This window comes from Atta cephalotes, assembly GCF_000143395.1.
Source record: "Atta cephalotes unplaced genomic scaffold scaffold00024, whole genome shotgun sequence".
NCBI lineage: Eukaryota > Metazoa > Arthropoda > Insecta > Hymenoptera > Formicidae > Atta > Atta cephalotes.
In genome coordinates, this window is record NW_012130088.1 from 2,758,937 (window position 1) to 2,774,602 (window position 15,666).

At 31.7% G+C, this 15,666-nt stretch overlaps 2 protein-coding genes across 2 annotated transcripts; one reads left to right on the forward strand and one right to left on the reverse strand.

The window, feature by feature from the left end:
• Positions 1–3,831: 3,831 nt before the first annotated feature.
• LOC105620094 (zinc finger FYVE domain-containing protein 1-like) lies at positions 3,832–7,062 on the reverse strand. The gene is made up of 6 exons (XM_012201600.1): positions 6,594–7,062; positions 6,237–6,503; positions 5,754–6,126; positions 5,426–5,684; positions 4,118–4,568; positions 3,832–4,046 (listed from the first exon to the last, which is right to left on the reverse strand). Exons 1-6 carry the CDS (start codon positions 7,060–7,062, stop codon positions 3,832–3,834), a joined length of 2,034 nt encoding a protein of 677 aa, XP_012056990.1.
• Positions 7,063–9,055: 1,993 nt separating this feature from the next.
• On the forward strand, positions 9,056–14,496 carry LOC105620095 (rab GTPase-binding effector protein 1). Its single transcript, XM_012201601.1, has 9 exons — positions 9,056–9,098; positions 9,311–9,418; positions 9,500–9,945; positions 10,398–10,894; positions 11,033–11,314; positions 11,421–11,640; positions 11,865–11,975; positions 14,023–14,247; positions 14,323–14,496. The coding sequence occupies exons 1-8, from the start codon at positions 9,056–9,058 to the stop codon at positions 14,188–14,190; spliced, it is 1,875 nt and encodes a 624-aa protein (XP_012056991.1). The 3' UTR covers positions 14,191–14,247; positions 14,323–14,496.
• Positions 14,497–15,666: the final 1,170 nt, after the last annotated feature.

Consider the following 15,666-nt stretch of genomic DNA (forward strand, 5'->3'; position numbering starts at 1 on the left):
ACACACACACACACACACACACACACACACACACACACACACACACACACACACACACACACACACACACACACACACACACACACACACACACACACACACACACACACACACACACACACACACACACATAAATTTCGTCAATCTCGCTTAAATACTGAGTGATATGTATAATTGCTAGATTGCTTTCGTTTTAGCTAGAAATCTGCGTTCTATGTGGTGCAATTCTAAAACGCAAGCGATCTAGTAGGAAAACAAGCACTATATGCTGCAATCGTTAATTAAAATATTTTTATAGTATAATATTTTGTATCATACATACACAATAGTTATATAATCTTATATTTTCTTATTTTTGTATTTTCTTTTATTTTGCAATACATTACAATTATAAATTTATTTTTTTTAGTTTTATTACATTTAGATTAACATTGATGTACAAACGACCTAGAGAGAGAGAGAGAGAAAGAGAGAGGAAAAATAAAGAGCCCTTTCTGAAAAAGAAAGAGCTGAAATTGGCGCTACTAGGGAACTTACTTATTTTGCGCTTGCGCATTCCATTTTAGGAAACACTAACATCAATGGTGTCGTAAGAGGGTATGGTCAACGCGATGTTGCAAACGCTTTGAACCGTTTTTTAATTAGTCAGTTGTAAAATTTTTTCTTCTAATTGGTCCATCAAACGCTTCAAAGCATTTATAGCGAGACTTTGATCACAGAGAGTTGTGCTATTGTATATACTATGGCGTGATACGTTCAACTATCGTAACGATCTCGCAATCTCGGGTCTAATTCGCGTTAGATATTGGGATCTATGACAATGAATCCGCGAATTACGCGAAACTATAGATTCGGTCGTAACAATCGTTTTAAAATATTTGTGAAAATGGATGAAAATTATACTTATCCATCCTAACAATCGGTAAATAATCATAAAAAATAATAAAAGCAAAATGTAAAGCCAACGGAACATGCTGGCACTAACAGCATCGCAGCCAATACAATGGTAAGATCCTAATCTAGCTAGCAATCCAACAGGAAAACAAACATCGTGTGCTGTAAGCTTAAGTGAAAATAAGCATGCGCATTTTACATGCTTTTTATCACTTTTTATGATTATTTGAATTCTTTTTATTGATTACTGTCAGAAGAAGATAAGGATAGTTTTTATTAGATTAATCCATAATTTTTACAATTGTTTTAAAACGATTTCATCATTTTGTTTTATCCAAATTGTCTTTATTTTTAGATGGCATGTAAATTTTTTTTATTATATAATTTTTTCAAGTCATTCAATTTTCATTGGTAAATTTTTTCTATCGCTTATAATTTCGACTAAGGATGCATCGGATATCCTGTATCCAGTATTATTCGGTACTTTTTTTACTATCCGACCGGATAATCGGATATCATTATCCGGGAATATATCCGATTGAAATTTGATATTAAATTGACCCGATCAGGTATCCGACTTGAAGAAATTGCCTTCTCGGATATCCGATCGGATACCGGATATCCGATAATTTTACGATGGTGCATCCTTAATTTCGACGAAATTCGCTTAGAAAAAAAACTAATTTTTTTTAAAGGGGTTTCATCTCTTGATTGCACATGTATAAAAAAATATGTCTCTTATTTTTGTCTGAGGAACAACATACTAAATGACACCAAAGACAATAGTTGGATCTTTTTCCTTGTTAGAAAATTTCCAGATTTTCTAAGGTATTAAATATCCTGGTGACGCATATAACAACATTAGTTCAAATATAAATAAAATGAGGCAGTGACTTCGAGAATTCAAATTTTATTTCAAGCTGTTTATCATAATACAGAACAAAATAAAAGTAACAATTTCCACGTTCGAAGATGTGCTATCATGTCCGCTGTTTTATGAATAACACATCTTCAAATGCTATGCCGGTATTAACAATTGTCACAGCCACGAGATTTACATTTTTTGTAAACAGATTTCTTTTTTTTTCTTACAACTATCGATTGCTATTACCAGCAACGCTAGTCTGTAACTGTTTTACACGCCTATCGATAGTTGTCGGTGTTGTTGCGCAACTTTTTCACCATATAAAATATCTGCACAACGATACCTATAACTGTCGATAGACGTGTAAAGAAACAGAATAGTGCTCCTGAGGAGCAACTACACATATGTATATACATATGTACAACAAACCGCTAACATGTATTATATGGGACGTTCGTTAACATAAATCTTTAATCCGCTTACTACCGAACAATTTTTAAGCGTAATCTTGATCTATATCCTTTAGAGATATAAAATTATATTAACGGTAGCTATGCTTTTAACACATCTCAAGAAATTACTTTCAAATATTAATGACCATAATTATAGCACAATCATACATTTATGTACATTTATATAGGGTGTCCTAGAATGACCAAATATTTCCTATTGTGATACAGCAGATCAAATTTCGTTTCAAATTGAGTCGAAAAGTCATTAAAAATACTAACTAAAAAAATTATTAAAAATTACTAAAAAATCGCTGAATATTGATTTTCAATAATTGTTTACTCGAGTATTATCAATTTTAGAAAAAAGAGACAAAAATTGTTTATTTTCTTCTTATAGAGATGTTTTCAGAATTTTTTATCAACTTTTTAGTATTATTATAGTACATTTATTATTATTATAGTACATTATAGTACAGTATTATAGTATTTATTATAGTACATTTTTTATTGCCAACTATTTTTATCAATAAAAGAAAATGCAGTACTAAAAAATTCTCCGAATTCTATGAGAAGAAAATAAACTTTTGTGTTAAATTTTTGTCACTTGCTGTTTTTTTATACAGTTGATAATACTTGAATAAAAAATTATTGAAAACCCATGTTGTGATTTTTAGTAATTAATATCTTGTCAATTATTGCGAAAATTGTAAAATAGACTTTTCGATTCAGTTTAGTCCAGCACACGAAATATTTAGTGGTTATTCTGGAACACCTTGTATATTCACAAGTTATTCTCTAATTATAAAAACTAAATTAAATAGCTTTCAGACAACTCCAGACTTTCGGATCCTATATACCTAAAAATTCAGCTGATGTTCTCAATTTTTTAGAAAATTTAAAGTCAGTTCTACATTAGTTGCAAACCGATTGCAAGTTTACGACAGCTAATATGAAGCGTTGATTTCAAAATGCAAACTTCAGATTGGCTGTTGCAACAAACTTGCAATCGGCTTGCAACAAATCTAGAACCGACTTAAGTTGTCAAATAGTCGACGATTTATATCAAACGAAACAGCTAAACTTTGCTTGTCAGCTGAATATGATTAATTGAATCTGTAAGAATTAATCATATTCAATCGCTCAGTGAGCAAGCTAACTGCTTTAATGAATACGTCTATTGTCTCTTTAAAATTCTCTGATATCAAATATAAATAAAACATATAATTATTTGTATAATTTAATATTAAAAATATATAAGTAGAACTGTATTTTTTAGATATTTCATCATAAAACTGTTACATGTCATAATAAAATAATTTGTATTGTTACATTATGTACTGTTAGAAATAAAAAACATCGAGTTGAAAATTTTATTTAGAATTTAAAAGTTAAAATTCTAATTACATTAAAAAGATTTGTTTAAAAAACTACGGTCAACTGCACGATTTGGCTATACAAATCTAAGATTTTCTATATTCACAATTAAGTCTCAACTTTTGTTTATCTTGCAAATATTACGTGAAATAAGTAAGTTTATTTCGTTTCAAATGAATATTTTCTTTCTCCAAAATTTTTGTATTTTTCGATTGTTTTCTTTAAAAGATATATGTCCAAACAATTTCAAACGCAAGCGTTGCATACCCTAACAGGATGATCCCATCCTCGGTGAGGTACAGGTTTACGATGTTGTGAACATTCTTGACACACGCCACGTCCACAAGCTCTACAGTGATGTAAAGAAAGTATGGCGGAAAATTTCCGTTCGCAGACACAACAGCTAACCACTTCCGAATCAGGTATCCAATAAGATGGCCGAACGGAATCTTTTATAAAAGCTATACAAACCAAATATGTTTAGAATTTATCTGAGAATTACACGAGTTCATGATGTAACGTTTTTACTCACATTTGGAATAACTAAATACTGTTCCAACGGCATTAAGAGTCGACATCATGTGCTCTGTCATTTTTCGCACGCCGACATCTTCCACAGGTTCGAGGGATTCATCGCTGGAACAATTTGTCTCTTTCTCATAGCACGTGTCACAAACTCGAACGGGCGAGTACCAGTTTCTGTTGGGCACGCATTTTGTTTTTGACGAGCATTGCGCGCAAAAGCCCTCTCCACAATCACGACAATGATGTTTGTCATCTGTTGGACTGAATGGAATTTTACACTGATAACAGTATTTTATCTCATTGTTCGATCGCCAATAAGACGGTGCCACTTGATCCGCGGCCCAGGCTTTCAGTGCTTTCGCCGGTTGCAGAGAGACATTCGTCACGGCTTCAGTGATGTATGAAACACTATCAATAACTCGTTGTGCTGTGTTTTGAGTAACTATAGAACGATTTGACTGAAAGAGAATATGGATATTAAAAAGCCATTTCATATTGAAATAAAAATGTATAAATGAAAAAATAATCATCTTGACATCATCTAAAATAAGCATAAATTAAAAATTTTTAAGTTAATTAATCTATGTAGAATTAATTTCTATTTTAGCAATATATTGTACAATATCTGACTACAAATTTGCTAAATATTAAAAGATTTGGCATCTTATAAAAAAAAGGAGGTTGTGAAATAATTTCTGCAAAGTTTGTTCGCCGCGAGTAGATGGCAGATTTCCAAAAGCGGGAATGATCTAAAACAAGTGAAATATTTTCTTATAAAAAATCTAGCTGTAGCGTAGGATTTAAAAAAAAATATTTTTTATTTAAAATCTTTAATACTTGACAAATTTTTTTAAATATGATAATTCATTTATTTAAAATAAATTTCAACTTTGTAGCTATTTTGCACAATTCTCAACAACAAATTCTATTACATTTTAGCCACTGTGTCTATTTACAATAAAATAATAATAATAATAATAATATAATCTTTTTACTCTCCCAAAATCAACAACAAAAAACCGGGCGAATGAGAATCAGTTACAATAAAATATTTCACTTTACTTCTCTGTCTCAAATCATCCTTTTAGAAATTTGCACCTGTGATAGAACAACTTTATAGAAATTTTTTTTGAATATTTTTTATTTAAAATCTTTAATACTTGGCAAATTTTTAGATATTGTATAACATACTCTAACAGGAATTAATTCGAGGCATATAGTACAATTAACTAAAAAAAATCTTGGATTTATGCTTATTTCAGATCCTGTCAAAATGATCCTTGAGAACAAAAAAATTTTTATTTTCGATTTTTACCGTATTCCACACGTGAGTAATTTTTTTGCGTATGGCAACATCCTCTGCATTATTACCATACCAATACTGTCTGCTTTTGTATATTTCCCCGCAGTGTGGACAGTTTATGATGTATCCTGACCAAGCATTTTTAGCGAAACTGTACCAGCTATTCTGATTGTCTTCGTAATATTGTCTGCTCACCTCAATTTCGTTTCCATTCTTGTAACATCTTTTACATATGTATATTGAATTTTCATACTGACACTGGAATTTGCACCTATCAACAAACATCATTAATCCAAGGAGTTGTACGGTTAAATAACATATAAAAAATCCATATACCAACTTAGTATTACTACTGTGTGGTTTTCCTTCACTAAGATGTCCCATACTGTTGTTACAGCCATTATTACAACTTAGACATTTAATAGGACAAGTAAAATACTGGTCTGGGAATAAAGTATTAGAAACATTTTCTATTTCGTTAGATAGCTGATTGTTCAGATTCTTAAGTGTATTGTACACTAAGTGCGGTTTTCTGGCTGAGCGAACTGTCGTGTTGTTCAATTCGCTCTCAATCGCGAATCGCAATTGTTCGTAATCCGTCGTGTCATTTACCATTTGCAAACCGATATATTTGATAGAGTTAAAAGCGTCAATCTCGAGGCTCATCTGAGCGAATTTAGCTTTCAGAATATCTTCCGCACTTTCCGATTCATCTGTAAAAGAACCAATCAATATATCATGTCACGATGGCGAAATGATTATCAATCAAAATAAAGTTCTCAGTTTGAAATTACTGTCATTCTGAGAGAGTAGCAATATGTACTGTTGATCAAAGGTATGGTGTGTTTAGTTTCGTGCAGCACTATAACACTTGGTCCAAGCATGCTCAACGAGGTAGAGATTCCTTCTTTCTGCCCTATCGTTTGTAAAGTGGCTTTAAAATGGTGACTGTAAGCATGCGACGCAGCGCCCAAAAATGTAAACAAATCCCTGTTTAACCTTTCGGAATGAATTCCATAAACCACAATATCAGAGACCGCGAGTACCTTGAGTAACAATCTCGTCCGTTCGTGTTCATAACAAGTAATACCTACGTAAATAGAATAACATAGTAATATAAACTTGAATCTGGCATAGATAATTAATTTTACTTAAAAATAATAACATAAAATATATGTACCTTGTAAACCTTCCGTATCCAAGCAGATAACATTGAGAATTGGATCAAATGCTATCCAGACTCCTAATGTACAACAATTTTGCTCATTGGAGGTTTGAAATACTTCTTCGCCCTTGAAAAATACTTGATTCATAGTATGGCTCTTCCCATCACCTGTATTTCCAAATATTGACACAACTTTGACTTTAATGTTGTTTTCTGTACAGTTTAATTTTTTCAGAAACTCTTCTACATCAGGAACTTGCAGATTCTCCTGTCCATCGAGCAGCAAAAAACTCTTGTTGTTGTTATTATGACACTTCATGCAAGAGTTCAGCAGAGGATTCTTCTTCTTCATGATAAGTAAGTTAGGACTAAAGTCAGATAGCTTGTCAAAGTCGTCCATGCTGCTGTCCAGACTCTTCATGATCGCTGGATCTGTCGGTTCCACCTTTAGGATGTCTCCCCAGGGTTTCCACAATGTGCTCATGATATTTGTTAAACCAGACCGTTCCTTGAAAAAAATCAATCAATCAGGACTTCAATCACTGCTAACTAGGACCATCACAGGATGACATCTTCTCGACGTCGGCGCATTGGCAGGCAAATAATGCTATCAGATGAATACTCACGACCATGCGCAACTGCGTATATAAATATGAGAAATACCTACCTCTCTTATTCTCAAACTTGACGGTGGCGAGTGTTTAGGTGGAATCGAATTCGTACGGGGAATTCGCGGAAGAAAATTGTGACTCAGGAAAATCCATACGTGATGATTATCATTGTATATTCACACGAGTCACGCGTCTATCATCTATGAGTCGGTCTAAACAATTCCGATTAACCTAATCGTTTGATCGTCAACTGTAATTGGTTAATTCTGATGAACAACAAATGCGATTGGTCAGTTCCAATGCCAACAATCGATCGATTAAATTAAACGGAGTTGAGATTAATTTTGATGATCAACCGCCGGCTTCTGCCAACTTGATCGACGAATTATCCGATTGAGGCGAGTTGTCGATTCCTCGAATAAGTAGAATCTTTTGAGCGAGCACGTCATGTGGAATCCTTCCGACGTCGAGACGCGCCTTCAACTGAAATTTCAACGTCACGAGGGACGAGAATATGCGACACGCCACGCGTGTACAAGATGCTTGCAAATTGTCTGCAAATATTGCTATGAACCACTGAATTTCCGTTTCCGCCAATTTGAATCGCGCGACTTTCCGTTTACCAAAAAAAGGATATATTATTTGAAACACGTTTTATAGAGTGTTTACGATTTGCATAAAGGATATATTTTTCCGCGTGATTTTTTTTTAATGTAAAATATAAAATATAAAATACAAAAGTAATATGTAATATAAAATATAAAATTGATTTGTTTAATAAAATATAAAAAATAATATATAATATGAAATAAAATTTTTAATATGTAATTTTTTTTAAACATTTGTAACATTATAAATAAAGATGTTCTAAATAAAGAAAAACTAATTTGATACATATAACTTCGTAGATTTTTTTTTTTTGATAAAATTTAGCATATTTTTAGTCTTTTTTTTTGTAAAATTTAGTTTAGACTTGAAGAGTTTTTGAATTTCATAAAAAATGATTAATTATTTTTTTAGAATTTTCTTTTTTGTAAAGCGTAATTTCAGAATTCAGAGTTGTTGCCGACACTGATCGCAAATGTTGCGGTCCAATCAATGTCAAGCTAGTTCGACTCTGATTGGACCACAATACTTGCGACGTTTCTACACTCTGAAAGAGAGAAAAGTGAAAGGTGTATAACAAAAGGTGTAATTTCTGAAAAAAAGAGAGATTTGGTTTTTTTTATTGCACTGGACTGCACATTAAAATTTTCTATCTCGCTTTCATTAAACTTTATTGTTATTCATGTATGTATACTTATATATACATACGTACTTGAAATTAAATAATCTGTAGAAAACTATTTAATTTTAAGTATGTATGTATATATAAATGCACATTACATGTTACTAGTTGGAGGTTGGAGTTGCAAAGCAGCATAAAGGGCAGAAAACGCGGAAGGTGTTATCCACTATCAACCGTATTAGGAAGTGCAGCCGGGAGGAGCAGTGGACATTGGCAAATATATATGAGTGTTAGACATCGTTAAAGAATTGCTTGCGAAGTCCAGCGAAATTGTTGGATGAACAAGCGAGGTCGCTTCCGGTTCTTGAGTTCGCTTCCGATTCGTGATCCGATTATCGGTGATTTTCATTCTCGAATCTTTATTTGCGTTTTGGATCTAGTTTTGTTTGAGTCACTATGAATCACTGACACTAGTCAGCGGCATGCCATCGCCGTCATCGACATCATTAACGTTGTCATCGTTGTCGAGAGGTGGCCAGTCCCGGCTGAGTTCCGAGATATGCTCTCCGAATCCTTGTCCGTGGCAGTGATCCACTCCAGCAAAATTGTCATTCTCGTCCGCGCCAAGTGATCATACAATGGAGAAACAGGACGATCAGACGGTCAAAGCAAACGGAAACGGTATGTTATCGAGCAGTAGTCTTTATTTAGGCCCTTGTCGGTATCGTCGTCACGACACTCGGAAGGAAAAAAAAATACGAAAACAAGATATTTAAGAGAGCACAATTTATCCATTTATCGGGCTTCTTTTGCGATGTCACATGTTTGTTAATGTAGAGAATCCCCTCATGCGATATGATTTAATTTCATTAAGAGTGTCTGTTATGATTCAGAGGATCCTCAGACGAAGATCAGCCGATTGGAATCAGAGAACGTTAAGATGCGAGAAGAATTTAATGTACAAAGGGCTAAGATGAAAGAATTGTTTCTTCAGAAAGAAGGTATGTAGCATATACAATTCCAATCTTGGACAAGTAACTCTTTGGCAATTTTATCAAGTCTAGAATTAATGTATTTTATAGAAGAATTAAAGCGAAGATTGGAGGAAAATATGGGTTTGCAAAAAGAAAATCTGAGACTGAAAAATGAACTGGATGAGGCTAAGAGCCAACTAGTCGTCGCAGATCTTAAAATACAAAATCATATATTGATAGAGAAGAGGAAGGCTCAGGAAGAAATAGCATCTTTACAGCAAGTTATACATGAAACGGTGGAGGAATCTTCTTGCTCGAGAAAACAGCTTGTTAGCGAAGTGTCTAAATTACAATTGACTCTTTCTAAACTTCAAGAAGAAAACGCGTTATTGAAAACACAATTGCCACGCGATCCGCCAACGGACGGACCACAAATCTCATTGTCTACAGTAACTAAAACATTAGCTAGAAAAGTGGTTTCACAATTAGGCGCAGACTCTTTATCTTTAGGTCCTGACAATTTAGAAGAAAGCATGCGGAAGGTAAAAAAATATGTACGTAAATCTAAAATTGCATGAAACATTTATAACCCTTGCACAATTAACCTTCGGTTAAGTGGCCAAGTTGGATTTTGAAAAGATAGTTAATATTTTGATTATGAGAATTCTAAAGGTAAATTTAAATCTAATAAATAAATAAAATACAATTTGATTTCTAGTAAAAATAGTTTCATTATTAAAGTTTTTACAAGTATATAAGAATTTTTTCAGATTTTTATATAGTTAAGAACAATATAAAAATTTGCACTGAAGTTATCCACTTTGCTGACGGAAGGTATAAAATTCCATATGATTGATGGAGGGTTAAATTTATATTCTTTTTGTGATACATTTAAGTGACACTAACATTTCTCTTAGATACATTAAATTGCTTGTCTCTCAGTAATAATAATATTCATATAATAATAGATCAATAATGATAGATAAAAAACTATGTAATTTCATAGGCGCAAGAAGATGCGGAAGTTTTACGTTCATTGGTTGTGCCACTCGAGGAGGAAATAAAAGCTTTAAAAGAGAAACTACGGTCAACCGATGACGAATTACAAAAATGTAAAGAAGTTCTATTAAAGAAACGGCAGCAGGAACCTGGTTCCTTTGAGCCGTCGTGTGATATGTGTGCAAACTACGAAGCACAATTAGTTAAAGTAGAAGCGACTGCCAAGAATTTAGAGAAGCAGCTGTTAGACTCGCAACGTATGCTACAAGCTCAAAAGGAAGATCTAGCTAAGGAAGTTGAATTTCGAAAAGAGATGGAGGAAAAGTGGAATGAGAAGAAGGAAGAGCATAAAATCAAAGTTGCGGAACTCACTGTTACCTCGCAGACAGCGCAACAAAATTTATTAGAACTAAAGAAAACTTTTGAACAAATTCAAAGGAACGTATCGGAGGAACTTATTAAATTGACACGAGGCAGAGAAGAAGTACAGAGACATCTCACTGCGTAAGATGATCCTTTTTTGATAAATTTTTAATAGCGCTACATATATACAAAGTTAAATTACATATAAAAATAAGAAATATAGATAACATTATAACAGTATATTATTGATAAAACTTTTTATTCCAAATATACTTGCAGACTTCAGATGGAGAATGAAAATCTTGTGGGTAAACATAGCAAACATTCGCAACAACTTCAAAGTGAAAGCATCAACATGCCAAACACTGTTGAGGAATTGCATATGAGTCTTTTAAAAATGCGTGAGGATTTAATTACAGCCAAAGTAGCTCAAGAAGTTGCACAAGAGAAGGAAGAGACATTACGATATGAAGTTACTTTATTGAGAGAACAAATGGAGCAAGAGAGTAGGGTTAAAGAACAGGATATTGCTGTTTTAAAGAATGAAATAAGCGGATTGAGGTGAGCGGTTGTAAATACTGACTTTATATGTACGACAAAATTATCAATTATGATTGTTTAATACCATAAACATTAACATAATTTTACTCTGTTGAATCATTTATAGAGCACAATTAGATAAATACATAAGAGATCATCGTACACTTGCTGATAGAGAAGAGAAGCTTGATCGATTGGAAAAACAGCTACAGGAAATCCAAAAAGAGAAGAAGGATGCAGATTCAGTTATAAGTGAACTACGACAAAGAGTTATGAGTTTACAGCAAGAATTAGATACTAGTGAGGCAGTACAGAAAGATTTTGTTAGATTATCACAATCATTACAGGTAATAGAAATAATGTAAACAATGAATTTAAAGTTGTACGTGTGTATTTTATCGACATAAAGTTGATTCAAAATTATCGAAAAAGTTTGTATATATAAATAAGAGATAGCTCATTATATACATTATAAATATTATAAAATATTATAAACTCTAAATAGAACTATTAATATACAAATAATAATTATTTTAATATACAAATAATAATTATTTTAATAATCATATAGGTCCAACTGGAAAGGATTAGACAGGCAGGTAGTGAAGTAAGATGGCAACATGAAGAGGATGTTGAAGAGTGTCCTAGTTGTCATACCACATTTTCAGTTACAAAAAAGAAGGTAAATTAAATAAGTTAAATTAGTATTACGATCTGTATGCATACGTATATACGCAAATACGAGGTGTAAATAGTGTTCACTAATTAATATAGCTCTATTCCTGAGCAATTTTTTCTACAATACTCAATGAAACAAGTAATTACTAAATAAAGCTAATTCAATTAGCCGTTTTTTAAATGGACGCTTAGTCATGCATCTGGTAGTGAGCACGGCTCATAGATATGCCTAAAGCCCGTCTAAAGAGATTTGATTACTCGATAATAACTGCTTCCTTGAGTATTGTAGAAAAAAATGGTTCAGGATTTTTCGACTCAATTTTTGATCAGGAATAGTGCTATATGATTAGTGGACTTTAATGGGCACTATTAAATGTTAAATGTCATGCTGGTTTCTACAGACCGGCACCGGACTTTCCGTTTACACCACGCCGATTTCAAAAACTTTTTAAAATATTTAGATCTACTTTAGAGAACAAAATTGTACTGTTATTTGTGTGATGATTCGTTAGTCATCCCATTTTGTTTCTCGTTCTTTTTGTTTACCTTAGCTCGCACACTGTCTGTATCTCTCCAGTTGACGATATTATGCGACGTAAACAGAAAGTTAAACGAAATAAGCTCGGCGCTTAGTATGTTAAGATATACCCAGCGTTATCATCCAGTCAGCAGACCAAAAAAGTGAAATACTGACTGCTTTTTAATAAAAAAAAGCGACAACAAAAAATAATTTTTCAAGCATCAAAATAGTACCAAAAAAATGACATTTTTCATGAAATTTTAAAAATAATTTAAGCAAAGAAAAAACATTACTCTTATTTTTCCATATGTTTTGGATAATTTAACATATGATAAGACGAGTCTATTTTGCGTCAGCGACTTTAAAGTAATATGAAGATTTACGACGACAAATAATATCTCTTTGCAATGACGTGCTTACACAACTATATTATACAATTATAATTATTCCTTGACAGCAGAATTTTTAAATATTCAATATGTGCTGTTTAAAAACAAATATTATGGTGAGAAATGGACAAAAAAATTCTATCGTAAATTCTATAGTAAATTTTTTTTTAACATAAACTTCAAACAAAAGCCAAGTAATTAAATTGAAAAGATGATTCATTTTAAAGATAATTATCCAGTAAAGAATACAAATAGAATACAAATTTGTGAAAGTTTTTGTAGTCTAATATATTGTATGAAAATTTATTTTAAATATATAATTTTAATATTAAAATTGCATATTAAGATAAATATTTTGTATTTGACAATTACAAATCAATTATAAAAAGTATTTTTAAATTAAACTAAAAATTTTTTAAATATTGGACAATAAAAATTCCCGCAAAAGTTAAATTTTGTTAATGTATTTTTTGCTGGAAAATTGTCAAAATATCTCAATTTTTATTCACAGTTAAAAAAGTTACTTTTAAAAAATATTTCATTATCCATGCCGCTTGTCTAACTGATCTAGCACTTTAAATCGCGAGATGCAGAATAAAGCACAGACTTTTGCATAATGCACAGAAAATTAACCAAACTCAAATGTTTATGTAATTAAAAGTTTGACTACGTGAAAGTGAGATTGCATTCGAATAAATCAAATTACGATTGGCGCGCGCACAAACGTCTGATTTTCTCATAAAATATTATTTTACTTACACATAGTACGTTGCTCTGCGAGAAATTAAATGATCGGGACCTAATAATCACATGTTGAGACACTGGACTAATATCCAATGAGTAACAGAAAGAGTAATTGTTAGATAAAATATGAATGAAACAAAAATTTATATGCAAATTTCAAGTCACAGATCAAGAAAAAAAAGTGACTTAATTTGAACGATAGTGATTTTTTAATAATTTGTAAAAAAATGACAAAAAGTTATTTAAATGACTGAATGGCAGCGCTGGATACACCTTGTATATATGTGTAAGGATAGTTCACGTTGCTTGCATTTTTTGCACTCATCTTTATCTCATTTTAAGTGTAAAAATATTTGGGGATTTCATGTAATGAAATTAAAGAGGCTTAATGTCCATAGGTACATTGCCGTCACTGTGGCCATATATTTTGTCAATCTTGTCTCTCACACGTTGTAAACAGTGGGCCGAAACAAAGACCATCCAGAGTCTGTGATGTTTGTCATACTTTATTAGTGCAAGATACCGCACCATACTTCAGCCAAGAACCTCCACATACACCTGATTAAATGTTCTAAAGTTACGGGACTTTAACACAGTTTAACGAGATGTGCAATATCAATCCGGTAATACATTGACTAGTATGTCTCAAAAACATACCGATCATTAGATGACTAACGATGACTCTCTTTTGTTTGCAGAGAGAGAAAGTTAGATGTGTTGATAGCATAAAAATGGGATTAGATAAGATTCTTATTACCTGAAAACCGGAGTGATACAAGAAATATCGTGTAAATATAAAGTTATGTATTACCTAATGGTTACTGTAATTTAAACAGATTAAAGCTTTTGAATGTATGTGAGTTATACAGAAGAATATTGTGAGTATTTATATTACATTATCTTGTCTTCATTTAATTACGGATCTCTCATATCTTCGATTGAGAATTTTGCCAGTCTATAAAAGAGAAATAGACATTTAACTCTTTGATATATTTTTAGTTTACTTAATTTTGTATCTTTTTTTTAAAAAATGGATTGATATTTTTAATAGTTGATAAAAAAAAACAAAATAGAATGTACAATTAATTTAATTCATCTTATGGCTGTTAGCTCTGATACAATAATTAATGATGTACTGATACAATGATGATACTAATACAAGAGCAATTTGTAGTGCAGTTGATAACATGTAATCTATTTAAATTAAATTTTCATAAATTAATCATAATTTACAATATTGTTAAACAGATTATGTATTGTCAACTACATCTTGAGCGCCTTTATATTGTCTGAATTTATTAGAGAGGCTTTACTATTTATTTAGTTGTATAAGTTTACATTGACAGGTAGATCACATATTCTATCATTTGATATCTATCTAAAGAGTGCCTAAATGAATTTTTTAAATTGAAATGAAACGAATCTGCAAAAACATTTGTAAATAATTAGTGAAAGTTTGAAAATTTTTTAATCTCAAAATATCTCTAGGAGTAGTCTAAGGGCACACGCGCGTCTAGTTTTTAATTATCTATATTCATTATGGCATTTATACAAGAACAAAATGCTAGAAAAAATATAGGATATATATAGAAGGTATTTTTAAATTTAGATGTCAAAATTTTACAAAGTGAGAAGATAACTTTATGCAGCAAAACATCTGTTCAACAAATCGTTCACCGAGTTTTAATTCCTATTTCTTTAACTATATTACTGTTATAAACACAAGTGCATGTATTTTGAATATTTTTTATTACTTAAAAATTATGCAATGCGTGAAGATCTACGATCAATGTAATTTTGAGATGAACAATGAATTAAACATATTATAAATGTGTTCGATAAACAATCATAAAAAAATATTTTATATGAAACCTGAGCGACTCTCTTTGAAAGTAGTTCAGTAATCATTAATGAATTGTAAAGTATAAACATATATATTATATCTGTATGTACACACTCACACCTACCCTCCCCCCTCCCACACACCTACATACAGATATGTATGTATATATATATATATGTGTGTGTGTGTATACATACAT